The 27,698-nt window shown below is 46.8% G+C and overlaps 1 protein-coding gene across 3 annotated transcripts; it reads left to right on the top strand.

The window, feature by feature from the left end:
- The first annotated feature begins 1,451 nt into the window (after window positions 1-1,451).
- Window positions 1,452-27,698, top strand: LOC123427195 (DNA mismatch repair protein MSH1, mitochondrial). 3 transcript variants are annotated; one of them, XM_045111179.1, is made up of 20 exons: window positions 1,452-1,550; window positions 2,013-2,088; window positions 9,880-9,999; window positions 10,994-11,041; window positions 11,684-11,748; window positions 12,475-12,560; window positions 15,329-15,493; window positions 16,585-16,694; window positions 16,872-16,977; window positions 17,069-17,144; window positions 17,836-17,894; window positions 18,759-18,826; window positions 19,589-19,762; window positions 19,884-20,090; window positions 20,381-20,637; window positions 21,206-21,349; window positions 21,858-21,909; window positions 25,595-25,894; window positions 26,447-27,154; window positions 27,236-27,698. In XM_045111179.1, the coding sequence occupies exons 1-20, from the start codon at window positions 1,456-1,458 to the stop codon at window positions 27,461-27,463; spliced, it is 3,144 nt and encodes a 1,047-aa protein (XP_044967114.1). In that variant the 5' UTR covers window positions 1,452-1,455; the 3' UTR covers window positions 27,464-27,698. The 3 variants fall into 3 exon arrangements, with proteins under 3 accessions (XP_044967114.1, XP_044967115.1, XP_044967116.1); XM_045111180.1 differs by having other exon boundaries at window positions 1,455-1,550; window positions 19,953-20,090; XM_045111181.1 differs by lacking the exons at window positions 1,452-1,550; window positions 2,013-2,088; window positions 9,880-9,999 and having other exon boundaries at window positions 11,012-11,041; window positions 11,684-11,732.

The following is a 27,698-nucleotide window of genomic DNA, read 5'->3' as shown; positions in this document are numbered from 1 at the left end:
CGCGCGACCTGAAAACCCTCCCCAACCATTACTCCTGGCTGCTGCTCGCGCGCCCCGACATTTCCCAAAACCCCACACTTCCTCCCCTGCCTCTCGGCCTCTGTGTCCCCGAGTCGCGGGCCGGAGAGGCCGCAAAACCCTAGCTCCGCACCGGCGCCTCGCCGTCGAGATGCAGCGGCTGCTGGCGAGCTCCATCGTGGCCGCCACGCCGCGGTGGCTCCCCCTCGCCGACTCAATCCTCCGGCGCCGCCGCCCGCGCCGCTCCCCGCTCCCCATCCTGTGAGCTTCCTCGCTCCTTGCCGCGAATATTTTGTGGCGTGTGGGGTTCTATTGATTATTTCCGTCGGTATGGATATTGGCGGAGCGTGGGGCACCGGCATTGGTGTGGATTTTAGAGTGCGGCCTGCCGGCACCTGCGGGGGGAATAGGTTTTATGATTTTCTTTAAACTCCGCGGGTATTTTAAACGCATCATGTGTCTTGATAAGCCTATTTGAAATCCATCAAAACAAACTTCATCTCTGTTTCTACCATATACTAGTATCATTTACTACTCCAGGTTAGAATGTTAGATAACTAGATAATGCGAAAAAGAGTACCCGTGTCCAGGTTAGGACCATTGGCTTAAAACTTGCATTTAAAAATTGACTTAAAAATTGGTCATACATGAGTTGATTATAAGTTCAATTCTTAAGTTCTTATATATAGGTTGCCTATTCGTATTCAGAACTCAAGTTCAAATGATGAAATTTTAATAGCCAACAGAAGGTTCATTGGCAGAGGATGCTGCCGTGATTTTTCACTAAATGAACACAGATATGCAACTGGCAGTGTGTGCTGCACTGCACCGCATGCTTAGTTATTGGGGATGACACCAGTGAGCACCGAGCGTTGGTGGGCGATGTAATCTTGAACATACATGTCCTGGAAAATCCAGTCATGGCAAGATAAAACAATTCTGTGATATGACTCAGCTATACAAGTAATGTCATCGATATGAGCCGCCTCAGTTGCAGCTGAGCAAACCTTGATGGATACACGGAATGGAATGATCAAAAACTTTGTTGCATATAAATTATTACCTTATGTACATGGACTTATTTTTCACTGAAGATTGAAATGCTTTGATGTGCTTTTTGATCAAAGTTGATAATAATCTGGCGTATTTATAGTTTTAGATTGCTTTCTTAATCTTGATTAGTGTCTCTACTCCAGGCTATTCAACAGGTCTTGGTCCAAACCAACGAAGGTTTCACGAAGCATTTCGATGGTGTCTAGTAAGGCGAACAAACAGGGGGATCTCTGCAATGAAGGCATGCTATCTCATATTATGTGGTGGAAAGAGGTGCTTGCAAACATTTGGTTTCTCTGGTTCTGAGGTGTTTTTCACTTCCATGTTTTGACGCTGATGCTTCTGTTGTGTTTTTCTTGTTTTACTATTTTTTGTTTCCAGAGAATGGAGAGCTGCAGGAAACAATCATCTGTGCAATTGACTCAGAGACTCGTGTATTCAAACATATTAGGGTTGGATTCAACTTTAAGGAATGGAAGGTGAAGCAGATGCTTGACACATCCTTAACATAATTATGCAATGGTCATATCTCATATGGTCAAACATTTTTTTAAATACACCTTGTTTTAAGTGGTTAACATGATATTTATACTGCCTCCCAACTCCTGCGTGGATTGCTCTGTCCTTTTGGTTCTCTCATTTGCATTACAGTTTGCATCTTTTATCCTTGCCTTGTTATCGTAGACATTTAACAGAAATCATGGTAGAATTTCTGTCTCAAAAAGACAAACCTATCTAGCCAGCCCCGAGAAGTTTGCTGTGGTTTTGTATCATATGTAGTTAGTACCTTTCTTGCAGGGATAGCTCACTTGCAGTCTTGCTTATATCAATTTTTTTTTTGGTGAAATCAGATTCATCTTCATGGTTTCCCGCAAAAAAAAAAGATTCATCTTCATGGTATTTGCTTTGTTATGCTGATAAGTTGCCATGATCCTCTGCAGCTTAAAGGATGGAACCCTGAACATGGAGATGTTACAATTCAAATCGAAGTTTCCTCGCGAGATCCTACTTTGCAGAGTATGCTACTACTCTATCCTAATAAATCCGTATGCTCGATCATCTGTTGGGAGAAATACGGAACTATGTTGTTTGGGTCACCTTTCCTCATCGGCTAGTTTTTGGGTGAATTGGTTTGTGTATGAAATCAATATGATATCATGGTTGAAAGGTCCTGTGCTGTATACGTGGCTGATGCTGTATTAAGAAAAATAATTGCAACCATCACGAGTCCCTGTCTTAGTCCTGGTCCTGGACTCCTGGTCCCTAGATGTGTCGGAAGATGTTGAAGTATATTGAGTACCATCTTTCAATAGCTTATAAGATTTGGTTGTCTGTTTGGTGTATGAAACTCAATACCTCTAATCCTTGTTTTTTTTTTTTTGAGAAAACGCAAAAGCCTCTGCGTTTCATTGCATTGAAAAGAGGGGGAAAACATCCTCCTAAGAGGCTAGTACAACGGTGTTACAAATGGATCAATGAACGTCCCAGGAGGATGGCAGGGTGACCCTAAGACCTTTGGCCCCTGCCTTAGTCCAACTCCTGGACTCATCCTTGATCGCATCAACGAGCTCAACTACGATGGGGTTACATGGTCAAAAACACACGCATTCCTATGCTTCTAGATCATCCAAGGCACAAGGAGTGCTACCGAGGCCAGCGCTTCGCGGAGCGGGGGTGGCGTGGCATCGCGAGCCCGCAGCCACCAGTCCTGGAGCGTGGCGTCCTGGTCAGGCACCGGAGTCGGGAGGCGCAGCCAGGACATGATCCCGTGCCAGGTCTGCTTCGCGAATGGGCAAGTGAGTAGCAGGTGCTGTATCGTCTCCGGTTCTTGGTCGCAAAGGAGGCACCGAGGGTGGTGTGTGAGGCCATGGCGGGCAAGGCACTCAGCAGTCCAGCAGCGGTCCTGATTGGCGAGCCAATGGAAGAACTTGACCTTCGACGGGGCCCAACCCTTCCAGATCAGCTTCCACGAACGACAAGTGATGGATCCGTGGAAGGTGGCTTGGTAACAAGACCTGGCTGTGTAGTTGCCGCTGGCTGTCCACTTCCAGGAGAGCTTGTCCGGCTCTGAGGAGAGGGTGGTGCGGGACACCAGCAGCCATATTTGGAGGTACTGCCCAATCTCCTGTAGGCCAAGGGTGCCGTGGATATCCCGCGCCCAAGCATTGCCGTCAATGCCCTCCGCCACCGTCCAAGATTGCCTGCGATTTTTGGGGATGCACATGTACAGCGAGGGCGCGTGCTCACGGATGGATAGGCCGAGGAGCCAACGGTCCTCCCAGAAAAGTGCCGTCGTTCCGTCCCCGAGCTGCATGGTGGTAGAGGCGTGGAAAAGGCCGTGCTCCTCAGGGGTGAACTGCAGGTCCAGACCATGCCAGGCATGGCTAGTGTCCGTCCGCGATAGCCATAACCATCTGAGCCTAAGAGCGAGCCCCGTGCGCTCGAGGTCGCGGACTCCCAGGCCGCCGTACTCAATCGGCCGGCATACCCGGCGCTAGTTCACGTGACAATGCCCTCCGTGGGCGGCCTTGCGCCCAGCCCAGAGGAACCCGCGCTGAATCTTCTCGAGCTGCTTCAGGGTTTTCTTCGGAGGTGCGTGGGCGAGCATTTGGTGGATGGGGATGGCGCTGAGCACAGACTTGACGAGCGCCAGCCGCCTGACCTTGTTCATGAGCCACGCCTTCCAGGATGGGAGGTGGCCGGCCACCTTGTCAACTAGTGGTTGCATCTGGGCCGCGGAGGGGCGGCGCGTGGAGAGGGGGACGCCCAGGTATGTGATGGGCAGGTCCGCCGTATGGCAGCCAAGAATCTCCAGCGAGTCGGCAGTCGACTCATCTCCATGCAATGCCGTAGCAGAGCTCTTGCCGTAGTTCACGTGCAGGCCAGAGGCGGAACCGAAGACCCCTAAGATGCCCTTCACAGCAAGGACCTCGTCGGTCGAGGCGTGACAGAACAACATCACATCATCGACGTATAGCGAGATAGCCGGGATATCGCGTCGAGGGTGGAGGCTCTGGAGAATGCCGGTCTGGAGCGCCCGTTGCATGAGGTGGCTGAGCGTGTCAACGGCCAGGACGAATAGCTGCGGAGATGTCGAGTCGCCTTGGCGCAACCCACGGCGGTGCCAGATCGGGGGTCCAGGCACTCCATTGAGCAGGACTCGGGTGCTGGCCGATGAGAGGAGGATGGCCAACCACTCCCGGAACCTCACTCCGAACCCATATTGGCGCAAGATCTCGAAGAGGAAGGGCCAGGATATGGAGTCGAAGGCCCGGGTGAGGTCGAGCTTGAGCATGATCCTCGGTGCACCCAGCTGGTGTAGTAGCTTGAGGGATTGCCAGACTAGGATGAAGTTGTCGTGGAGAGTGCGTCCGGCGATGAATGCTTTCTGGTAGCGGCTCACCAGGCCGTCGAGCATCAGGGCCAAGCGCAAGGAGAGGACCTTCGTGAAGAGCTTAGCCACAATATGTATTAGGCAGATCGGTCGATAGTCGCTAAGCCTGTGGGCATCGGCGCGCTTTGGCAGTAAGGTAAGCAGCGCTTGGTTGAGCTTGTGGAATCCGCACCCCCTCAGCGCATGGAGCAGCTCAAAGACCTCAAGTACGTCCTGCTTAATGGTGCTCCAGCATGCGCGCAAGAACTCCGCGGTGAAGCCGTCCGGCCCCGGCGCCTTGTGCGCGGGCATGCGCCTCACAGCCTCCCAAATCTCCTCAGGGCTGAACGGCGCCTCGAGGCTCGTCAGGTCAGCGGGCGTAATGAGGTGCTCGAGGTCCAATGTGTGGGTGCGGTCGGGCGCTGTGCCTAGCAGCCCGTCAAAGTGAGCAAAGGCCGCCTGGGCCATCTCCTCATGCTCGCTGAGCATCTGCCCATCGACAAGCAGGCTGTACACTCTGTTCTTTTGCCGACAATATGTGCATTGCCTGTGGAAGAAGCTCGTGTTCGCATCGCCGTCCGAGAGGGAAGATAGGCGAGCACGCTCTCGGGCGATCGTGCGCTCAAGCAAGGCCCAACCAAGATAGGACATCTTGATCTGCTAGCGCAGCCAGTCTTCCGGGGGGGGGGGGGTGAGCATGCGAATCTCCATCGCCTGGTCAAAGCGCAGGATTAACTCGCGGGAGATGGCGAGCTTGTCCCTGATGTTGCCCGTGGACTTGGCGCTCCAGCTCGTGAGAGCGCGGCCCGTGGCCTGCAGGCGCCTGACCAGCCGCCTGAAAGGGTTTGGGTCAGACACCGAGCTCCAGGCCGCGGCTATCGTGTCGTGGAAGTCGTCGAGACGCATCCAGAACTCCTCGAAGTGGAAGCGTTTGTGAGCCGAGGGCATGGGCGAGCAGTCCAGAAGCAGAGGACAGTGATCAGATACGACGGATGCTAGGCAGCGGAGGTGGCACTCGCCATGGTTGTCCTCCCAGCCTGCGGTGCAGAGCACCCGGTCAAGGCGCACGAGCGTAGGAGGGGATTGCTCATTGGATCACGTGAAGCGACGCCCATTGAGATAAACCTCCTTCAGAGCTAGGTCGTTGATGACGCGGCGGAACCTACCCATCATGCGATGGTTCACATTGCCCGAGCTTTTGTCCGAGGCATGACATATCAAGTTGAAGTCCCCGCACAACATCCACGGGCCTGGGCTGGTGGCGTGAATGTCGCGCAACTCCTGCAGGAACAACAGCTTGTCCTGGTCACTTTGGGGTCCGTAGACTGTGGTGAGCCACCAGGGGTTGCCATTGGGCGCGCGCACCTTCGCAGTCACCGCGTGCTGCGTGAACAAGAGGTCAGAAAGCGTGACAGCCCTGGTTTTCCAGGCGAGGAGGATGCCACCACGCGTGCCATCGGCCGGGAGGTATGTGGACCCATCAAATTCGGACCCCAGCGTTTCCAGCACAACAGACGACAAGATCATAGCCATCTTAGTTTCTTGGAGACATACAATGGACGCGCGGGTGGTACAGAGAAGCGATCGAATAGCGCAGCGCCTAGCGCGCGAGTTAAGGCCTCTAACATTCCACACAAGAATTTGCAAGCCGTGATCCATGAGCAAGGGCTCGACGGGTGACGAGCGGCGCCGCTAACTCGCGCAGGCGACAACATCGTTGGGCACAGCAGTCAGGCATGCCGGGATCTCCATGTCGACAAGGGACGCAATAGCCTGCAGGACCGACAGTTGGAGCGGCGTGGCGAACAGGTCGTCGTAGGTCTTCATCTCGGCGGCGGAGATGGGCTGGTTGATGCCGACGATGCCGAGGGTGCGTAGAATCTGCACTTGGGCTCGCCTCTTGACCCTTGGCGGTGTTGCAGCAGCCGTGTGTGTGGCAGCGGATCGTCCCCGCCGGGGACTGAAGTTCAGAGGGGGCCGCGAAATCTTCCCAGGGGATGGCAGGGTGGCATTAAGCTGCTTCGTGGCTGCAGACAGGAACTGTCCCAGCGTCCAGGAGGAGGGGCCTGTGGCTGGCCGGCTGCGCGGCCGTCGCAAGGTGATCGGGGGCGAGGCAAATCTGTTCGATGCAGACACGCGCGGCGCGGCATCAGGTGCGCCATCAGGATCGCTACGTGCGGGCCGCTGCAGAATGGTGATCGGTGATGGGCCGGGGCGGCAAGTGTCCTCGCCATTCGCTGCTGGAGGGAGCCCAATGGTGGGGGCCCAGGTGAGGCTGGCTTGGGGGAGGCCTGCTCGACAGGGGGCGTCCCTATAGCGGGTTGACAGGTGGGCATGGGCCCAAGAGCCAAGTCCGGCGTGGCGGCAGCGGTTTCCTGGTTTCCCGCGTGTGCCAAAGCGGTGCCCGCGCTGGTCCGCGACGTCTGATCCGAGACGTCAGGCGGGTCCCGCGCCGCAGGGGTGATCGTGGCGCAGCTTTGGCCCGACCAAGCGGCAGGCGTGACTGGCGTGGTGGGGACGTCTGGCTGCGAATCAGGGACTTGGTTGGTGAGCGCGAGCTCAGCCGACGCAGAGGTGGCCCTGATCGCACCCACTTCCGACACGAGGGGGACGTGGGGGCGTGCGGTCCCGAGCACATCCGCCTCGGTCGTGGTGGGGGCGCACGGATTTGAAACGGCAGGGGGAATTTGGGCGTCGCCAGCCAACCGCGGGTCGCCAGCTGTCGCCGAAGCAGGAGCCACCCTGACGCTGTCCGAGGGTTGCGCAGGTAGGTGCACGTGGGCCCCCGATGAAGCTCCCTTTTGCAGGCTGATGACGCGGTCCCTCGTGCCTTTGTTGACGCGCTGACGGATGCCTGCGGGCCCCTGCGGCCTGGGCCAGGCCAGCATGCCCAGCCTGGCAGGACGAGAGCCTTTCGGCGGCGCCGCCGCGCCAGGCCAGGATGCCGCCGTGGCCGTACCATCAGCGCGGCCGGGGCGGCGCACACGCCAGGCCGGCGCGTAGATGGCCGTGCCATCCGCGCGGCCGGCCGGAGCCTCGTCGGCACGCCTGTGCTTGCGGCCGCGTCGGCGCGCGCGTCCTGGGGCTGGGCCTTGGCCATGGCCCTGGCCGCGCCTCCTGCCCTCGCCTGCGTCGTCCCCGTTAGGTCCTCCGGCCGCCTGAGGATCGTCTGGCGCGGACCTGATCCGCTCCGCCATGGTGAGCTCGATCGTGATGGGGTAGGACAGAGTCCTGATGGCGGGAGCTTCCGAGGGCACGCGAGCAGGGAGCTGCTCGACGATAGCCAACACCACAGCGCGCCGGATGTCAGTGGGATCGTGTGCGCGGCCGGAGAGGCGGAAGACGGCGAGGTCGTCGTGCGAACGCGTGCGGGGGTGCAACCGTTCAATCCAGCAACTCGATCCCAGCACGTGCTCGGCCGTGGAGAGATGCCACGTGTGGGCGGGGATGCCGCGGAGTTCCAGCTCCACGCGATACCCAAGGTCGTTGGCGTTGGCATGTGCCAGCTTGCACCATGGCCGCAGAGAGAGGGCAAAACGGGGTGAGCAGAGGATGTGCTCGCCGTTGAGCCGGCGCATGGTGGCCAAGGAGGAGAAGATGATGAGGAAGTCCTCCAGATGATGCGCGTGCACGGTGAAGTCGCCCTCGGCGAGGTCCAGCGAGCTCAGGAGCAGCTCGACCACCTCGGCCGAGGAGACACGCGGCCGATTGCCCGTGATGGTGGCCACCATTGCGCGGGCAAGGACTAGCTCGGCGTCGTCCATCTCCACCGTCTGCGCCATGATTACCCGCGCGGGGCCATCACCGGGCGACGAGGCGGCCGGAGCCGGAAGGGGAGTGGGCGCCGAAGGGGCGATGCGGGGGTGCGCGGCGGGGGGAGGGACCCTGGCGACGATTCCGCGAGAGGGGAGGGGCTGCACGGCCGCAGTCGCGCGCGGGGGCTGCCTGGGGGCATCCGCAACGCGAGGCTGCACGGTCGCATCCGTGCGCAGGGGCTGCCGAGTCGCATCGGCAACGCGACGGCCTCCGCAGGCGCGGGAGGCGTGGCCGAAGACGAGGCAGCGGCGGCACCGGACGTCGTTGGGGCAGTCGCACACGTGGTGCCGGTGGTCGAGGCAGCGGAAGCAGAGGCCGGCGACCTCCTCCGGGGACGGACTGCGATGATGCGGCGAAGATGCCGGGCTGGGCGGGGCGTCATGGCGCGGACGGCGGTGGTGATGCCTGCGGCGGGGCTGCTGGAAGCCGTCAGCGTCGAGCACGAGGCCTCCCGACGCGCGGTGCACCTCCGAGTGGGGGCCGAGGCGGTGTTTGACAGCAGGACGGGAGGCAGGCGCAGCGCGCTCGGAGGCGGTGGCGGCGCGCCTGGGGACGGCGACAGCCGGCGAGCCTGCGGGGGGCGACGACGCGCGCGCGACGTCGCTATAAGACCTTGTCGAGGACTCACCCTCTGAGCTGCTCCAGCGTTCCCTGTAGGAGACGCGCTCGCCGGACGGGGTCGCTCGGCGGTCGACAGGGTCAGCGGCGGCGGAGGCGCCCATCGCGCAGGGCCTGAGGAGGAGCGGCAATCCTTGTAATTTCTCAGGAAGTAAAAACAATGCTAAAAGTTATCAAAACCCTATGCTTATATCTTGAGATCTCTCTTTTTGTACATCCTTATATCTTGAGATCTCCTTTTTTACATCCTTATATCTGATATCTCTATGACATTTACATGTGATGTCGTGATTTCTTACAAATCTTTGATGTCACATGCCTGTAATGGATGCTTAGTTTGTAAGGAGTGATGCATAAAAGATAAAGGTCCTAGTTGTTTCTCTAGTTCCATAATCCACATTGGACACTAATTCAATCAGGAATACACGGAATTGGTGCCAGTGCCGGCCTGGTTTTGTTCAAGAACTGTCACACACGTGTACCAATCTTAACCGCCCACAACATGGTCTAATTCTTGTTTCACACGAAATTGCGTGCTAGTTGGACGAACAGACTCTTGCCCGCGAAAATGTTTCACATGCTATTGGATTCTGAGCTTAAAATTTCTTCAATTAGCACGCTGACCACTGCAAATGTGTGGTCTTCCTCCCTTTGGAGGGAAAATATGCCTACATAACCTAGACTTATCTTACCACAAGCACAACAGTTCCATCATATTTTGCTGAACCATTAGTGGTGTCTTTAAACTGGCGCTTTGGGTGTGAAAACCACTGAGTCACTGGGTCGATCACTGGCCTGGTTTAAGACTATGCAGGTTTCCTTAAATGCCCCTATCTAGATTCCCACTTACCCAACTGGATTCACTTTCACCATGTTATGAAAAATAATGCTCATATATTTTGTATTTTCTCTATTATATTATGATTCTCCTCCCCAGACCAAGTTGGATACTCACCTCAGCTTGCTCCCTGTTTATGGAATTTGATGCTTTATTTGTTCAGGTAGGAGATTTTTACGAAGCCATTGGGTTTGATGCCTGCATTCTTGTAGAGCATGCGGGCTTAAATCCTTTTGGAGGCTTGCGTTCTGACAGTATTCCAAAAGCTGGATGTCCAATCATGGTATGCTGTTGCATAAAATTGTTTATGTTATATACTTAGTATCTGCGTAGATGACCATCACTACTGAGCTGCTTAGAGAATCATCAAGTTCTTGCATCAGTATGTAAACAAAGTATCATGAAGGAATTGGAGAATATGAAACATTGTATTTCTGTAGTGAGCAGATGTTACATTTTATTTAGATTTATGAAGAGACATCACATAGGTATTAATCTATTTGACATTTACTGGTGCTACTTATGCGTGCATGATTTAAATTTTAGCCTAATAATCAGCATCCCATAAGATATCTTATTTCCCCCTTTTTTCCCAGCTAAATAGAATGAACATAGACAACTTATTTTCTAAATCCTTCACCGGTATGGTATCTCATCTATCTCAAATTTTGCATGCTCCTCAATATGGCTCATATCTCATCTAAGGGGGCGTTTCTTTACAGGGACTTTTTGCTCTAGGGACTAAAAAAGTCCCTTTTAGTCCCATGTGAAAGAAACAGGAGGGACTTTTAGGGACTAAAAGGGGGTATTTGGGACTAAAGGAAGAAGTCCTTATGGGAGGGACTTTTTGGACTTTTTTGACACCTTTTCCAACAGTGCCCCTACTTTTAACATGTCATTTAATTACTTCTAGTACATTACTAGGGGTAACATGGTCTTTTTGCATGTCATTTAATGACCTCTAGTCCCTGTTTAGTCCCTGGAAAGAAAGGGATAGGGACTAGGGACTTTTTAGTTGGGACTAAAAAAAGTCCTATACTTTTTTAAAGAAACAGGGTCTAAGCAAACATGCTGTATCTATATTTACTCCTCATGCCAAGAGATATGAAGGAATTTGAACTTGATGTGGTTAATATTCAATTCATAAGTTAATGTTTTCTTGAGTACGCATGTCACATGAGCAAGTAGCTTTGCAGAATTTGCGAGTATAGTTCTTATTTAATTCAGATGTTAATGTTTTCTTGCAAATAGTATGGCATGAGCAATTTCCTTTGCAGAATTTGCGGCAAACATTGGATGATTTGACTCGGTGTGGTTATTCCGTGGTATGGTTTCAACTCATTACTTATTTGCTTGGTACGTTGTATTCATAGAAACAAGTTGTATGTTGTTATATAGGAATATGCATGTAACTCTGAGGGCTAAAACTAATGTTAAACATATTTGATAAGCCACAAGTTCAATGAACCACAGGGAGTGACATTTGGGAGCTGTATTGAGTAGTGGGTCTGGCTGAATCTCACCGAACACTGGCATCAAGCATAAATGGTGTGTTGGATGCCCGTAAAACAGATGAACGATGCTATTAGTTTTTATTGGTCTTGCATCCCTGAACTGATCATCAGGCTGGACTGAAATTTCTGGTCACATGAGCAACACAGGCTTTTTGTACATTAATTGCTCACATGATACTGCATCAAGTGAGAATGTCTTTTCTTGGTCTTTTGTTTTACTATGGGAATTTGATAGATAATGTTTGTCAAGTGTGTGTGATGTAACACTTACATTTTGCTCTTTTCTGAGCAGTACCAGACCATGCTTTGTGAACTCTAGCAATAAGTTGCATATTTTCGTCATTCATATACCTATCACTTTAGGCATGCGTGATGCATTTAACTACTCAATTTCCTGGCACCAACCTTTCAGTGACGTTATACATTATGTTGTCTTTTACTTTTGCCCTGCAGTGCATAGTTGAGGAAATTCAAGGCCCAACTCAAGCCCGTGCTCGGAAAGGTCGATTTATTTCTGGGTAATTGCATAATGATGTAATCGATTCTAGAACTTCTGCTTATAGCTTGTGTCCTCCGTCCGGGTATATTGGCCCCCCTCGTATTTTTTGTCAAACTTTGACCCTCTATATGACTAACAAAATATGATTTATATGCTACAAAAAGTATATCATTGGATTAATATTCGAAATAGGACGCCCACATATTTGTTTGACATATAACCTGTATTTTATTAGTTAAATTTATGGTCGAAATTCGACCCTAAATACAAGAAAGCCCAATAAACCCGGACAAAGGGAGTATTTAATAGTAAACTATTGACGTTGTTTGAGAAGTTTACTACTCCCTCCGTCCCATAATACAAGATCATTTTGCAAGCTGTTTTAGCTTGATGGATTATTCCGTGCATCTATTCACGTATCAACTTCAAAAGTCTTGCATTGTATTCCGTACACTTATTCACGGCTCATCACAACTACAATGTTTGTCATAACTTCTTTGACATTTGATGTTGCATGAACATGTATGTGTTGTTTTCTAATTTAGTGATGTAGTGTGTACCCCCCTTGAGTCTGTTTCTTGCTGTATCGCCCATCATCTTGTACAATATTGTTTCTACTTGGATATGTTTCTTTTTGTGATTGTACTGCGGTTGGGATGGGTTCTAATAGCAGGAACTACCATGTTACATTTGATGGTTATCAATTACTTCAGTTCATTATTTTAATTTTCACCTTTTGTTACAGCCATGCACATCCTGGCAGTCCTTATGTATTTGGTCTTGCTGAAGTAGATCATGATCTTGAGTTTCCTGACCCAATGCCGGTAGTTGGTACGTTATACTTCCATAACTGTAGATAACTATATTGTTGTGCTTTTCTTTTCCGCTGTAAATAGACTGCTAATCAGCTCGCGATATGTTTGTTTCCTAAAATTTAATGTGCAGCTCGGTGTGCTTTACGTTGAGAGTTTGATAGTAAATGAGTTCTGCATGGAGTTCCGTTGGTGAACGGTCAAGTAAATTAGCTGATATGAATGTTGAACATTGTCTTAGTTTTTACCCTTAAATCTTGAAATGATACTCTTCGAGTTGTATTGTATATAAGGTTTTACGTTTGTGTTAGACGAGAGCCCGGGTAGTAGCTATGATGTAGAAACCTGCAACATTCATGACGCTATGTGCTGTGAGCTATTACTCCATCTGCCCAGAAATATAAAGGACAGACCCAGTGCTAGAAGCCCACTCCAGGTGGGGTCCGTGGAAGGATTATGCGAGGCAAGCATTACCCCAGCACAGTGCAATGCAGAGAGCTGCGTCGAATCCAGGACCTCTTGTCACAAATCCTTCATCTGCCCAGAAATATAAGGCACATAATTATGCATGCACTCGAACATTTTAAAACTATGACAACTAGTTTGTGTATAATCATACGGATTGAGTATGCGACAATTATTGTGCCATCTTGCATTTTTTCATGTTAATTGCAGTTTACTATTTTAGGCATAATATTATTAGTCATAATGGCAAAGAAGGCCGCAAAGCGAGATGTGAGTGAAGCAAGGGGTCGGGCGTATGAGGACCTCTACCAACGATTAGACACGAAGGAAGGCGAAAGGGGCATCTATAAGATGGCCAAGATCCGAGAGAGGAAGACGAGGGATGTTGATGAAATCAAGTGCATCAAGGACGGAGCAGAGCAACTCGTGTGAAGAACGAGGAGATTAAGCATAGATGGCGGGATTACTTTGAAAAGCTGTTCAATGGGGAGAGTGAGAGCTCTAGCATTGATCTGGACGACTCCTTTGATGATACTAGCAGGCGTTTTGTGCGGCGAATCCAGGAGTCGGAGGTCAAGGAGGCTTTAAAGAGGATGAAAGGAGGCAAGGCGATGGGCCCCGATTGTATCCCCATTGAGGTGTGGAGAGGCCTTGGGGACATAGCAATAGTATGGCTAACCAAACTTTTCAACCTCATTTTTCGGGCAAACAAGATGCCAGAAGAATGGAGACGGAGTATATTAGTACCAATCTTCAAGAACAAGGGGGATTTTCAGAGTTGTACTAATTACGGTGGAATTAAATTGATGAGCCATACAATGAAGCTACGGGAGAGAGTCATTGAGCACCGCTTAAGAAGAATGAGAAGCGTGACCAAAATTCAGTTTTGTTTCATGCCTGGGAGGTCGACCATGGAAGCCATTTTCTTGGTACGACAACTTATGGAGAGATATAGGGAGCAAAAGAAGGACTTGCATATGGTGTTCATTGACTTGGAGAAGGCCTATGATAAGATACCGCGGAATGTTATGTGGTGGGCCTTGGAGAACACAAAGTCCCCGCAAAGTACATTACCCTCATCAAGGACATGTGCGACAATGTTGTGACAAGTGTTCGGACAAGTGATGGCAACACTGATGACTTCCCAATTAAGATAGGACTGCATCAGGGGTCAACTTTGAGCCCTTATCTTTTTGCCTTGGTGATGGATGAGGTCACAAGGGATATACAAGGAGATATCCCATGGTGTATGCTCTTTGTGGACGATGTGGTGCTAGTCGGTGATAGTCGGACGGGGGTCAACAGGAAGTTGTAGTTATGGTGGCAAACCTTGGAATCAAAAGGTTTTAGACTTAGTAGGACTAAGACTAAGTACATGAGGTGCGCTTTCAGTACTACTAAGCACGAGGAAGAGGGGGATGTTAGCCTTGATGGGCAGGTGGTACCTCAGAAGGACACCTTTTGTTATTTGGGGTCAATGTTGCAGAAGGATGGGGATACCGATGAAGATGCGAACCATCGAATTAAAGCCGGATGGATGAAGTGGCGCCAAGCTTCTAGCATACTCTGTGACAAGAGGGTGCCACAAAAGCTAAAAGGCAAGTTCTATAGAACGGCGGTTCGACCCGCAATGTTGTATGGCGCTGAGTGTTGGCCGACTAAAAGGCGACATGTGCAACAACTAGTTGTGGTGGAGATGTGCATGTTGAGATGGATGTGTGACCACACAAGGAAGGACCGAATCCGGAATGATGATATACGAGATAGAGTGGGGGTAGCGCCAATTGAAGAGAAGCTTGTCCAACATCGTTTGAGATGGTTTGGGCATATTCAACGCAGACCTCCAGAAGCCCCAGTGCATAGCGAACGGATAAAGCATGCTGATAGTGTCAAGAGAGGTCGGGGTAGACCGAACTTGACATGGGAAGAGTCGTAAAGAGAGATCTAAAGGATTGGAACATCACCAAAGAACTAGCCATGGACAGGGATGCGTGGAAGCTTGCTATCCATGTGCCATAACCATGAGTTGGTCGCGAGATCTTATGGGTTTCACCTCTAGCCTACCCCAACTTGTTTGGGACTAAAGGCTTTGTTGTTGTTGTTGTTGTTGTTGTATTAGTCATAATGGTACACATCTTACATTTATGGACAGATGGAGGATGTGACTATTAATTCTTTGCAAGTCTTGCAATATTTTTTTATTTACGTGTGTTCTTGACTTTTGCATTTCCCGGTTATTAATTAATGATATCCAGACACTCTGCTCTAGTTCCAGGCTTCCAGTATGGAAGTATTGTACATCCTGATGTTCTTATTTATCAGGGATTTCACGCTCCGCGAAAGGCTATTGCTTGATTTCTGTGCTAGAGACCATGAAAACTTATTCAGCTGAGGAGGGCCTAACAGAGGAAGCTGTAGTTACTAAGCTGCGAATATGTCGTTATCATCATTTATACCTTCACAGTTCTTTGAGGAACAATTCTTCAGGTTTGTATTTATAAATTGCTTCTCTCATAACTTTATTGTGTTTGATCCTGGCATGACTTCTCAGGAACCTGGAAACCAGAAAGTTGTATCTTATCTTGTTATCATTGTCATCTGTTTGTTTTATAAATATGTCAGCTAAGATTTTGACATTAACACTTGTTTTTTCTCGAACACACACCAGAATAATTTTGTATTAGAAGAAGAATGCTGAGAAGGCACCAAACCTTACAAAGAAGAAACCAAAGCTAAACAAAACTGCAAAGCTAGCTTATCAAACCAAAACGAAAAATCTGAACAAGCCTACAAAACAAAGGCAAATGAAACAAAGAAAAACTAGGCTAAGGTGAGCTAAACTTGGCTGCATTTAAATCTTGTGATTTTTATCATTCAGATACATTGGCACTGTCAGTGTTGATCAATGTGTTGGCAATTAACTATATATGGAGAATGTTTAATAGTATCTCCATCTTCGGGAGCGGTGTATTGGTTCCCGGGAGCATATGCTCTCGGGTGAACAGTAACACACAAAAAATATATTAAATGTTTTCAAAAAATTCTTAATTTTTTTATAGATGATTATATTAGTGTTGCAAACATGCATGACAATTTTCGTGCTATAAGGAGCAGCGGTGTTTCGTCGGCAAAAAAATAAAATTTGGGGTGACATTTTGGGGTAACTTTTGGTGTTCAATTTGTTTTTTTTGCACAAGCCAAAATGTTTCACCTTTTTGCCTCAAAATTTGCAGGTAGCATTTGAATGTGACTAAGTACATAAATAAAATTTGTCTTTTTTTTCCATTTCGAACTTTTTTCTTGGCTCCCGGGAGCCGAATTGCATTTCCGCTCCATCTTCCTCCATTAGCTTGGTCATGGCCCGACCCTTCCTTACTTAACCGTCTCGGCATTTGTTCCTTTTCAACATTTATCGAAACATTGATGTTTGTTAGAAATGTTGCAACCCAAGATGTCTCTAATGTGATTTTAACGCAAGAAACTCTATGTTAATAACAACATTGTTTGTGGAGGCACAGTTGAGTTTTCTAATCTACCTGTTCATGTAAGATGTTTCATGCCATTTGCTCATGGTGTAGGGACATCGCGTTGGGGTGAGTTTGGCGAGGGAGGGCTCTTGTGGGGAGAGTGCAACGGAAAGTCCTTTGACTGGTTTGATGGTTCTCCTATCGACGAACTTTTATGCAAGGTCTATATCCTTTTGTTGATATGCATTGCTGAAAGCATGGTCTATATCCTTTTGTCTGCACAGTTCATATTTTGTTATCAATTGTAGTTATTGTGCCATAAGCTGTTCTATATTCTTCTGAATAATGTTTGGATATTGTTTCGTAATTGTTAAAACTAAAAGCTTTCATTTGTCAAGGTAAGGGAGATATATGGCCTGGACGAGAAAACTAGTTTTCGCAACGTCACTATCTCGTTGGAAGGGAGGCCTCAACCTTTATATCTTGGAACTGCTACTCAAATTGGTATGCAGAAGTGTATTTGCCATTGTTGATTTTTCTGCAGACCTTTCTAAAGTGTAGGAATCTTATTTCTGAAATCCATGCGCGAACATAGGAGTGATACCAACTGAGGGGATCCCCAGTTTACCAAAAATGCTACTCCCTCCAAATTGTGCCGGGCTTCCATCAATGTAAGTGCTGTTATTTGTTAGATTAATGTAAAAAAAATGCTTGCGGCACCCAGCTAAAAAGATATATTTTAGGCCTCAATCTTGTTATTTTGTACTGTATGTTTGTTGGACCATCATTAGTTTATTCTACTTACACAACTTTTTCTTCCCATGCTAATCATCGTGGTAACTCAGCAAACAGTTGTGGCCTTTGCGACCTTGTATGCCTGTATTGGTTCTGAAACTTCAGTGGTATACAATTGGCCTAATATACGAGTTATGTGAGAAAAGAATGATACCATAACTCATATGTAAAAGCACTCTCAAGTAATATCACTTTTGTGTCATATAACCAACAACTTTGTTGGGTTTAATTGTTAGTCAACCTTACATCTGGGAGTACTATTTTCAAACAGAGTTAATAATTCGTTTTTTAATCCTAATTCATACCACCAATATTGCTTGTGAAGTTTTAAAGCAGTGAGCTATCGAGTACGATAAGAGACACTATGCAACTGCACTTACTCAAATGGAAAATGATCACCTTTCGTAGGGATTGCGAAAACTGTATCACTATGCTATCATTATGTTGTACTAGTACATGGGACTACATTTGTATGAGATACCATCTTCGGGGCATGACCTTTGTAATCCATTCTTTATGTGTTTGCTTTACTTCTTGAGGTTGACTTTTTATTATTATGATATGCAGGTATATTAGAGATCTTCTTCTTAATCCTCCATCTTTTGATGTTGCCTCTGCAATTCAAGGTAAAAGTCTGTTCAGAGTTGCAGCCATGATCCTTTCATGATGGATTCAGTTCTTGCACTTTTTTACAGTTGAAACTTGAACTTTGAGTTCACTGTGGAAGATGATATTTATTTGATGGAGCTTGCTTCAGCACTTCTCTTAAAGAAAACTTGGTGAATCTTGAAGCAAAAGTTGTTATACATAAGTAGGTTGATATGACTAAAGATGATCGATCACGAGTTCTATAGAGTTGATGAGCTGCTTTAAAATATTACAAAGGTACTGTAAAATGAAACTAATTCATGCCACTTTGAAACATTAAACCTATAAGAATACTTCCGTCCTTTCACATTTTGTGGATTCATCACCATATACTGAATGTTTCCCCTTCTAAGAAATCTTAATGAACTCCGTGAATTAGCCCTCAGGATATAACATGGGATGCTGGTGTCCACATTTGGCTTGCACCCCGGTAACGGTGCTAACACATTGCCGCGCAGCCATGAGAGCCAACTGAAAATAGTTAAACCTATGTCTCTGTGGTCTTGTTGCGGTTGCTGGCCAACATTCAACCATGCAAGAAAAAAACTAGGTGGCTGTATCGATGTGGCAGACCATGGCAAGAACATTGATCTGTTTCTCAAACTTTGGGTTTACATGCCGGATTTCATAGTTGATGGCGGGTGTACACCGGGCATTTGTAATACTTAGGGTTTGCTTTGGCTGCACTTCTAGTTTGACATCAGTATGCAATACATGTTTTTTGTGTGTGGCAATTTTGTATTTTCCACTTGTTCCAGTATATCTCTTGAAGGTTTATGATTTGTGATATTTACTACATGTGCTAGAATTTTTACTAAACTATGTAAATCTTACTCTTGCAGAGGCTTGCAGGCTTATGTGCAGCATAACTTGTTCAATTCCAGAATTTACCTGCATACCATCAGCGAAGGTTCCTTCTTAACATTTTAGAGTAAATATGTCAACAATTGAACCATTTGTTATCTTAGTTATTTCTTTTGTATGCATGTTCATGCCAGACAAGTAAATTTGTCATTTCATAAAATCGGACGTCAACAGTTATATACTACAGCATAACTCTCAATATATTGGTCTCATTTCTCATCTGACTTGATACTTATGTACAATAGTCGATTGGCCAGATGTGAGTGTTAAGTACATGATTTACGTCGTCATTGTTACTGTTAGTTCGAACAATTGAGTGGATTCTTTTAGCCTCTTTGAAGTATAAAGAATGCATAAATTTTCAAATTGTAGGACAAATGGAACAAAATTCAATATAGATAATGGAAGATATTCCACGTTTATTCTTTGTAGTCGGATCCCAGACCCGTGCTTAAAAGTACAATTCAAGAATATTAGAACAAAACTATCCACACCTTATCACTGTTACTAACAGATTACTCTGGCTCTTGAAGAGATAACTGGATTTGTAGGAGCTCTGCAAAATGGCCTTGGACCTGGTGTTTCTAACTGTTACAGACATACAGTCTATGCTGAAGAATCATTGGCATTATTGTTATTGCACCTTTTGTTTTTTCTTTTGATAATCTTCTTAGTTGGTGTCCATCGATTTGTATGTTATCTCATTATTCTAATCCATGCCTTGCTTTGCGACTGCTTTTCACTTTATCATGTTGTACTTCAGCTCATTTGTTTGCCTTATATTTATCTAGCAAATTTGATTTTGCAGCTTGTGAAACTACTTGAGTCAAAAGAGGTTAATCACATCGAATTTTGTAGAATAAAAAATGTCCTTGACGAGATTATGTTAATGAATGGAAACACTGAGCTTTCAGCTATCCAGAACAAATTGCTCGAACCTGCTTCGGTGGTTACTGGCTTGAAAGTTGATGCTGATATACTAGTAAGTCTTGTCTGATATTCATGACCACAGATTTGCAATATTCATGCATATTAATATTTTTAGTCATCCATATTTCCCTCTCCCTATCATCGATCTGGAATCTCCTTTTATTTTGTTGCAGATTAAAGAATGTAGATTTATTTCGAAACGTATAGGCGAAGTGATATCTTTAGCTGGTGAAAGTGACCAGGCAATATCTTCATCGGAATATATTCCCAAGGAGTTCTTCAATGATATGGAGTCATCTTGGAAGGGGCGTGTGAAAAGGGTCCATGCCGAAGAAGAGTTCAGCAATGTTGATGTGGCTGCTCAGGCATTATCAACTGCGGTATGTTTCAAGCAATGCATTTGTGTGTGTGTATATATATATATATATATAAATTGGGCATTATGCAAAAACAAAAAGAGTATTAATATGGATCGGATGGAGTACCATTGTGGGCGTCTACATTTATTGAAATTATCTGCATGGAAATATTGTAGCTAGTTCATTTAACAGAAACATCAGCAATATGATACATCTAGGTAACTGAAGGTTTATACAAACATCAGCTATGGTCATCAACATTTCATCTCATCTTTGACTTGGTTTATACAAACGCATATCAATCTTCTCAGGTCACTGAAGATTTTCTGCCAATTATTGTAAGAGTAAAATCCGTGATGTCCTCGCATGGAAGTTCTAAAGGGGAAATCTCTTACGCAAAAGAACACGGAGCTGTTTGGTTTAAAGGGAGGCGATTCACACCAAATGTATGGGCTAACACACCTGGTGAAGAACAGATAAAACAACTAAAGCCTGCGATTGATTCAAAAGGTAGAAGGGTTGGGGAAGAATGGTTTACAACAACCAAAGTTGAGAATGCTTTAGCCAGGTACTGACCTAATGGATGATAGCCACTTTCTGACCTTGTAATGCCGCTTAATAAATGTTTCAGTGCTCTGGCAGCCCCCTTGACCATTTTCATAAATATTGTACAATTAGCTCACTATCAGAAGTTTCTGCATTACTGCAAAATGAAACCTCGCTGTGGTCACATATGTTAATGAAATATGTACATGACCATATACTGAAAAGGTTGCATATGTCAATTAATTTACTGTTACATTGAACTGTACTGCTTTATTTGAACAATAGTAGAAGCATCCTCTGAGATAAGATAGTTTTAATACTCTCTGAAAAATTGGTCATTTTATAACCTGTTCTAACCAAATAGATTTTAGGTTTTACCATCACATCAAAAACTATTTTAAAATTTGCAACACCACATTGGTATTACTAGATTTTTTATGAAATATATCATTAATGTTTATTTTATTTGAAACAATATATCCTTCATCAAAATAGATTCTCAACGTATTTAGTACCTTCTAGAACGGGCAATTATAGCGCTCCAGCCACCGTAACATTTGCTGAAACTATGCTAATATTGCTTTTCTCAGGTATCATGAAGCTTGTGATAACGCAAAAGGTAAAGTTCTAGAGCTCTTGAGAGGTCTTTCAAGCGAATTACAGGACAAGATCAACATCCTTGTCTTCTGCTCGATGTTGCTCATCATAACAAAAGCACTTTTTGGTCATGTTAGGTGATTACTTTTGACCTTCCTTTTAGAAGCATCATTTGAGTGTTGAACTATTGTGGGCATTTTCTCTTTGCATAAGCCTATAACATGTATTTGATAGAGTTCATCCATTCTTGCTATTCTGTCTGTTGGTCTGGTTAGTCTGTACAAACAACTGTTAGATAATGATTAAACGGGTCAGTTATTTTGCATGAATTCCTGGCATTGTGTCTTCTGTGACTGGTAGTAGGAAAAATTCAGTTTCGTAGTTAACTTGTTATGCCACTGACATGAAACTTGGAGATTAGGTGTGCATCTCTGTGTGTTATGCAGTTTATATATCTGCTGGAACCTATTGAAAGATATGGACTATAGACATTTGAATTGAATCGCCTAATATTTCACACTTTTGCACTCTTTACAAAGCCATTTTATTAGGCGTAATGTCATATGTATGCTCATATATTTCTGTCTTTGCAATCCATCTATGCACATTGATCTGATGCCATGCATTTTCTGGGATCTTGAGCAGTGAGGGTCTAAGAAGAGGCTGGGTGCTTCCTGCTATATATCCCTTATCTAAGGTACTTATTTTTATCACGCCTCTCTATTGTGAGTCTAGATAATGACCTCGAACAAAAATAGGTGGATCAGGACTCTATGCCATTTTTTCTGCTTAGATTTAATTAACCTCCATGTGTTGCTTCAGTTTGTTGGACTAGTTGTGTTGCATGACGTTTTCTTCATTCCATGGAATAATTATGATCTAAGTAGTCATATTTCATTTTCCGCACATGCACGTTGTTCAAGGATACGTCCAGGTGCGATCTGTCGCGCTGCTGGTCCCCTGGATGATATGGAAGCATAGGAACGCGTGTGTGTTCGATCACATACCTCCGTCGCTGAACGAGCTCTTAGATAGGATACAAGATGAGGCTAGGTGCTGGGCTCGGGCTGGGGACAAAGGGCTTAGGGTAGCCTTGCCCCCAACCTGGGATGTCCACTAGACCTACATGTAACCGTGTTGTAACCACCTCTTCGGAGGCTGTAAACTATCCCCCCTTTTCAATGCAAAGAAACGCAAGGCTTTTGCGTTTTCTCGAAAAAAAAAAGCCAAGAAGGCAGAATACAATGTTGAGAGCCAGCTACTTGCTACAACGCCCGAAGGCCACAACACCCCTAATACAGACTACTCGCTACCTCTCCAATCCCCAAGGAGCACAGATGCTGAGGAAGTAGCCCCATCGAAGACAATGTCATTAAGGTGTTGCCACAGACACCAGATGGTCAAAAGCACCGAGGACCGTGCATCCGCAGGGAGCAAACCTCACCGAGGACCGTGCATCCGCAGGGAGCAAACCTCACGCCTCTTTATCTGCCCACCACTCCACCAGTTCTGTATATGCTAGCCCAGTTGGAATACTCTTTTGACATGCACGTGGATCACTGTTGTTCTCTGGTCTGTCATGGCTACCTGAGACAGTTTACAATGGCTCTGAGTAGTCTAGTTAGCATATATGGCATAAATATAGCATATAAAATTGGAAAACGGATGAATGTTAGCCCACAACCCCATTGAAGCCCAGGGATGTTATCTCTTGAAACAGGCTCGCGCCCCACTTTATAGATAAAGCAACAACCAAAGTACACGGCGGAACGATGCAAAGTGGAGAGGTAGCCCTCTTAAGAAGCAGATCATGGGATCTCTGTACTACACAGAGACCGAAGAAGAACAAGGGGAGGTCAGAGTACAACGCCACGCCACGCCCTAGCACACCTAGGCTCCACGATAATGCGCTCGGGAGGGAGAACGGCGCAGAGCGTTGCCGCTGCCGAGTCCGGATTGGACAAGGGTCTTCACCTGGAGCACGGACACAAAGAGGAGAACCACAATAACGTCTTTAGAAAGATAGCGGCACCCATGGGCGTCGCCGTCATCGGCGCGAAAGCGTGGAGCTTTCGCTCGGCAGCTCACCCATGTCACACGGTTATACCCAGGATATACGTGACGAGCTTCGTCTCCCAGATTCGGATCCGGGCACCGCCGGCAATGGCGTGCTTGAGCCACCTGCTGCTAGACCTCTCGCCGCCCACACGACCAAGAGGATAAGCCACCACCGCCGCCATGAGGCCCGTCGGAGAGCCAAACATGGGGACCGCCGCCCAATGCTGTCACCCTGGCATTCCTGTCCCAAGTGATGGATAAGTCTCTGTACTAAGGTCTTTGTGGGGCTGCAACACATGGTCCTTTGTGGGGCTGCTGCACATGGTCCTTGTGTCCTTGTGGCTGTTACGATAGCATCCTTGACCACCAAGGACTGGCAGTTAGGATAGCATCTTAGCATATGCTTGGCTGGCTAGCAGCCTATAAATATGTATCCCCAAGCCCTCAGGTTGGCATGGCATTGTGTGAGAAATAAACCAATGAAAATTGTCTCAACTCTCCTAGTGTCATCCACAACTATCAATGCTCAGGCTGAAACAACTAACAAGTGGTAACAGAGCCTCTTTGTCTTGTACCCTGAGCATTTCCTGCTCACCTCTCTCACCGGGAGCTGAGCAGCTCAAGCCGGCAGCAGCAGTTGCTCCGACTGCCCTGGTTACCTCCCTCCATCCGGACTGTCGAGCAGCAGCTCGTCTCGCGGGGGCGACGTGGGAGGGGCCGTGCTCGGGAGACGGCGAGACATATGTACCTTGTATCTACAGGACATTTGCATATAGGAGTCCACATCCATTCAAGAAAAGTTTGAAACAAGTATTTGACAGCAAATATGCAGTTTCAGTATAAGAAAAGTGTGCATGACGAGAGCATCAAACATTTGCACTAGTTTGAGTTTAGAAGGCCTGACTGACACTAGGTGGTCCAATATCCGGTGAGTTTCCCTTCTGTGTGTTATTTGAGGTACTATAAAATAATCCATCCGCATGATTTGCAGTTTTCAGTCAACCAATCAGTACCGGCATCAAAATCTTGAAACAATTTGATGTGGAGTACCTGATCTGCTCTCATAACGTAGTCCAGGGCATCATGCACCAGAAATTCAAATAGTGCATCGGAACCAAACCTTTAGCTCGTGGGTCTTGTTGATTCAGTGCGAAAACATATTCTTGAGCTAGATTTGCTAAGGCCCCGTTTGGTTCGTCGTTTTGAGGCCCAATACACCTGTAAAATAAAAACGGATGGGCCTCGCTTTGCTACTTGGCATGTTGTTTTTGGGCTGTAAATTTTACACCGTTTTTCTCGTTTACACCCGGATTAGGCCGGTATTCAATACAGACCATTTTCCATCGTTTTCGTTGCCTCCGTCCGCTCGATCCGCCACTCCTTCCCCCCCTCCTCGCCTCATGTCTCGCCGTTGCCAGAGGCTCCGACCGACGAAAGCTCGCCTCGATCTGGGGATGGCGGCAGCAGGGCAACTCTCCGTATGGTGGTGGTGCGCGACGGCGAGGGCCGCAGGTGGGCGGCGGTGGTGCGCGACGGCGAGGGCCGCATGCGAGCGCGGTGGGCGGCGGCGGACTCAGAGGAGTTCTTAGGTGGGTCAGCGGCCGTTGGCGTCGCCCATGGCCGTGTACGACGTGACCGGCATGGACGGCGCCCGGTTGAGCACCGACGACCTGCCGCCTTCCTTCGCGATCCTGGTGCGCATGACACCCTCGTAAATCTTGCTCCAGTTCATTTCATCGTCCTCCACCTCGGCTTCCTGCTGATGGCCGCCCTCTTCCACCAAGTACTGTATGCATCCGGATTATACAGCAGTGTTTACATCCGGATTACAACAGTGTTTACATCGGATTATACAGCAGTGTTTACATCCGGAAAAGAAATACAACCGGATTTTACTAGATGCCAGTAAGATACAAGTGTAAACATTTACAGTCGGAAAAGAAATCCAACATTCCAATCGCGGCCTAATGTGTATTTGTGCTGTGGTCTTGTAGTATTGTTAATGTCAGGTATACAATGATACACTTAATCTTGATTTAATTTTGATCAAGAATAGCTTAAAATAGTTTTGTTGGACCAAGACCATCCTTTGTGTATATTCGTTATCTGTACCAGGCAACACAGCTGCCAGATGAAATGTTCCTTTCTGATGAACACAAGTGTTCCAATCTCTCTACCACTAACATACTCCCTCTAAGACGTTATTACATCCAATATATGAGTATATTGGATGTAATAACGTCTTATATTATGGGACGGAGGGAGTATTTACTAATTCTTACAATGCTGAAACTTGACTACTTGAGTGTGGATTGTTTATGCAGGATTATAGTACTGAAGAAAGCTCAAGCGAAATGGATTTATTAGGGCTCTTTCCTTACTGGCTTAATACTAATCAAGGGAATGCAATACTGAACGATGTCAGTATGCGCTCTTTGTTTATTCTGACTGGTCCAAATGGTGGAGGTAAATCCAGTATGTTGCGATCAGTCTGCGCGGCTGCATTGCTTGGAGTATGTGGTCTGATGGTGCCAGCTGCTTCAGCTGTCATCCCACACTTCGATTCCATCATGCTGCATATGAAGGCCTATGATAGTCCAGCTGATGGGAAAAGTTCATTTCAGGTGCCAATTTTGTAGCTTTGCATATTTTTCTTCTTCTCTAAAATCTGTGTCCTGTATTCCCAAGAACACAGGTGCTACACTATCTTATAATGTTCAGATTTTCTGGATCATTTGAGTCGAGCCTGATAAAAGTTAGTTTGTTGATATTTTGGCGTCGAGCTTTCTCAATATCACGTGAAAAAGTCGAGATGCTAGAAACTCTATGTATGAATGTACAATATTTTGAAGAACAAAACAAACTGTGCTCCATGTTCAAATCACGTGTAATGATAAATTGTCTGGGCGGTCAAATACCCATCAAGTTGGTGTACCACAGTTCGCTAAGTTGGTTTAACTTAGTTTTGATACTTATAAGTTCATGTTACATCTGTTATGCTGAAGTTGGTTTAATTTAGTTGTATTAGTGTCCCAGCACGATTTGTTTTTGGTTCACTGTGCATGTGATACTGTTTTTATTTATTAATTCTATTTTCCTGTGGCAATATTTATACATAGAAAAATCTTTCTAACATCCATGGAAAGTACTTTGTTCTGATAATATGTTCTTTTCAGATTGAAATGTCAGAGATACGATCTTTAGTTAGTCGAGCTACTGGTAGAAGTCTTGTTCTCATTGATGAAATATGTAGGGGCACAGAAACTGCAAAAGGAACTTGCATAGCTGGTAGCATCATTGAAAGACTGGATGATGCTGGCTGCCTAGGCATTGTATCGACCCATTTGCATGGCATTTTTGACCTGCCACTATCACTCAACAATACTGATTTCAAAGCAATGGGAACAGAAGTGGTCAATGGGTACATTCAACCAACATGGAGACTTATGGATGGTATCTGTAGAGAAAGCCTTGCTTTTCAAACAGCCAGGAAGGAAGGTATGCCTGACTTGATAATTAAAAGGGCAGAGGAGCTATATCTGAATATGAGCAGAAACAACAAACATACATCATTGACACTCCACCGGCCTTTGGTTGCCAACTCTAGTGTAAATGGCGGCTTGGTTGATAGGCCTGATGGTCTGGGAAATGGGTTGGAACCTCCAACAGGTTCTTTTGGACTGCTGCGAAAGGATGTCGAGAGCATTGTTACCGCGATATGCGAGGACAAGCTGTTGGACCTGTACAACAAGAGAAGCATCTCAGAGCAGGTTGAGGTGGTCTGTGTAACTGTAGGTGCTAGGGAGCAACCGCCACCTTCAACCGTTGGCAGGTCCAGCATCTATATCATTATCAGACGGGACAACAAGCTCTATGTTGGACAGGTATTTGCTCAATCAAGCATTCATGTATTCTTCTGTTCCTTTGTCTAAGGGCATGAAATATTGACTCCACCCTGCCTGCAGACGGATGATCTCGTGGGCCGTCTTGGTGCTCATAGATCCAAGGAAGGTATGCAAGATGCCACAATACTATACATCATGGTTCCTGGCAAGAGCGTTGCGTGCCAACTGGAGACTCTTCTCATAAATCAGCTACCCTCGAAAGGTTTTAAGCTCACCAACAAGGCAGATGGCAAGCATCGGAACTTTGGTATGTCTGTAACCTCTGGAGAAGCCATGGCCGCGCACTGAACTGCCCCACTGAACATCCAGTTTTAACTCGTAGAGGCCAAAGGGGAGTGGAGCTTCACCTTTGATTTCCTTATCTGTTTTTTGTCTTTTAGGAGGCAGGAGCTAACTGATACCATGTCCGCCCCAATTTTGTCTGATTGGTAATATGGCCCAGCTATGTTCGTAGCAGGGGTAAATTTTTCTACCATGTGTAAGGAATTACCAACGTATATTTTTTTTCAATCTGGTAAATGCT

This window comes from Hordeum vulgare, chromosome 2H (assembly GCF_904849725.1).
Source record: "Hordeum vulgare subsp. vulgare chromosome 2H, MorexV3_pseudomolecules_assembly, whole genome shotgun sequence".
Taxonomy (NCBI): Eukaryota; Viridiplantae; Streptophyta; class Magnoliopsida; order Poales; family Poaceae; genus Hordeum; species Hordeum vulgare.
This window is presented reverse-complemented; position numbering and strand designations above follow the sequence as displayed.

What these genes read in the sequence shown, in the direction of transcription:
- LOC123427195 (XM_045111179.1), top strand. Translation starts at nt 1,456, where the DNA reads ATGGAGAGCTGCAGGAAACAATCATCTGTGCAATTGACTCAGAGACTC. An exon ending in TGACCCAATGCCGGTAGTTG is followed by an intron (nt 12,561 to 15,328) that starts GTACGTTATACT and finishes CTTATTTATCAG; the next exon opens with GGATTTCACGCTCCGCGAAA. An exon ending in TTTGAGGAACAATTCTTCAG is followed by an intron (nt 15,494 to 16,584) that starts GTTTGTATTTAT and finishes CTCATGGTGTAG; the next exon opens with GGACATCGCGTTGGGGTGAG.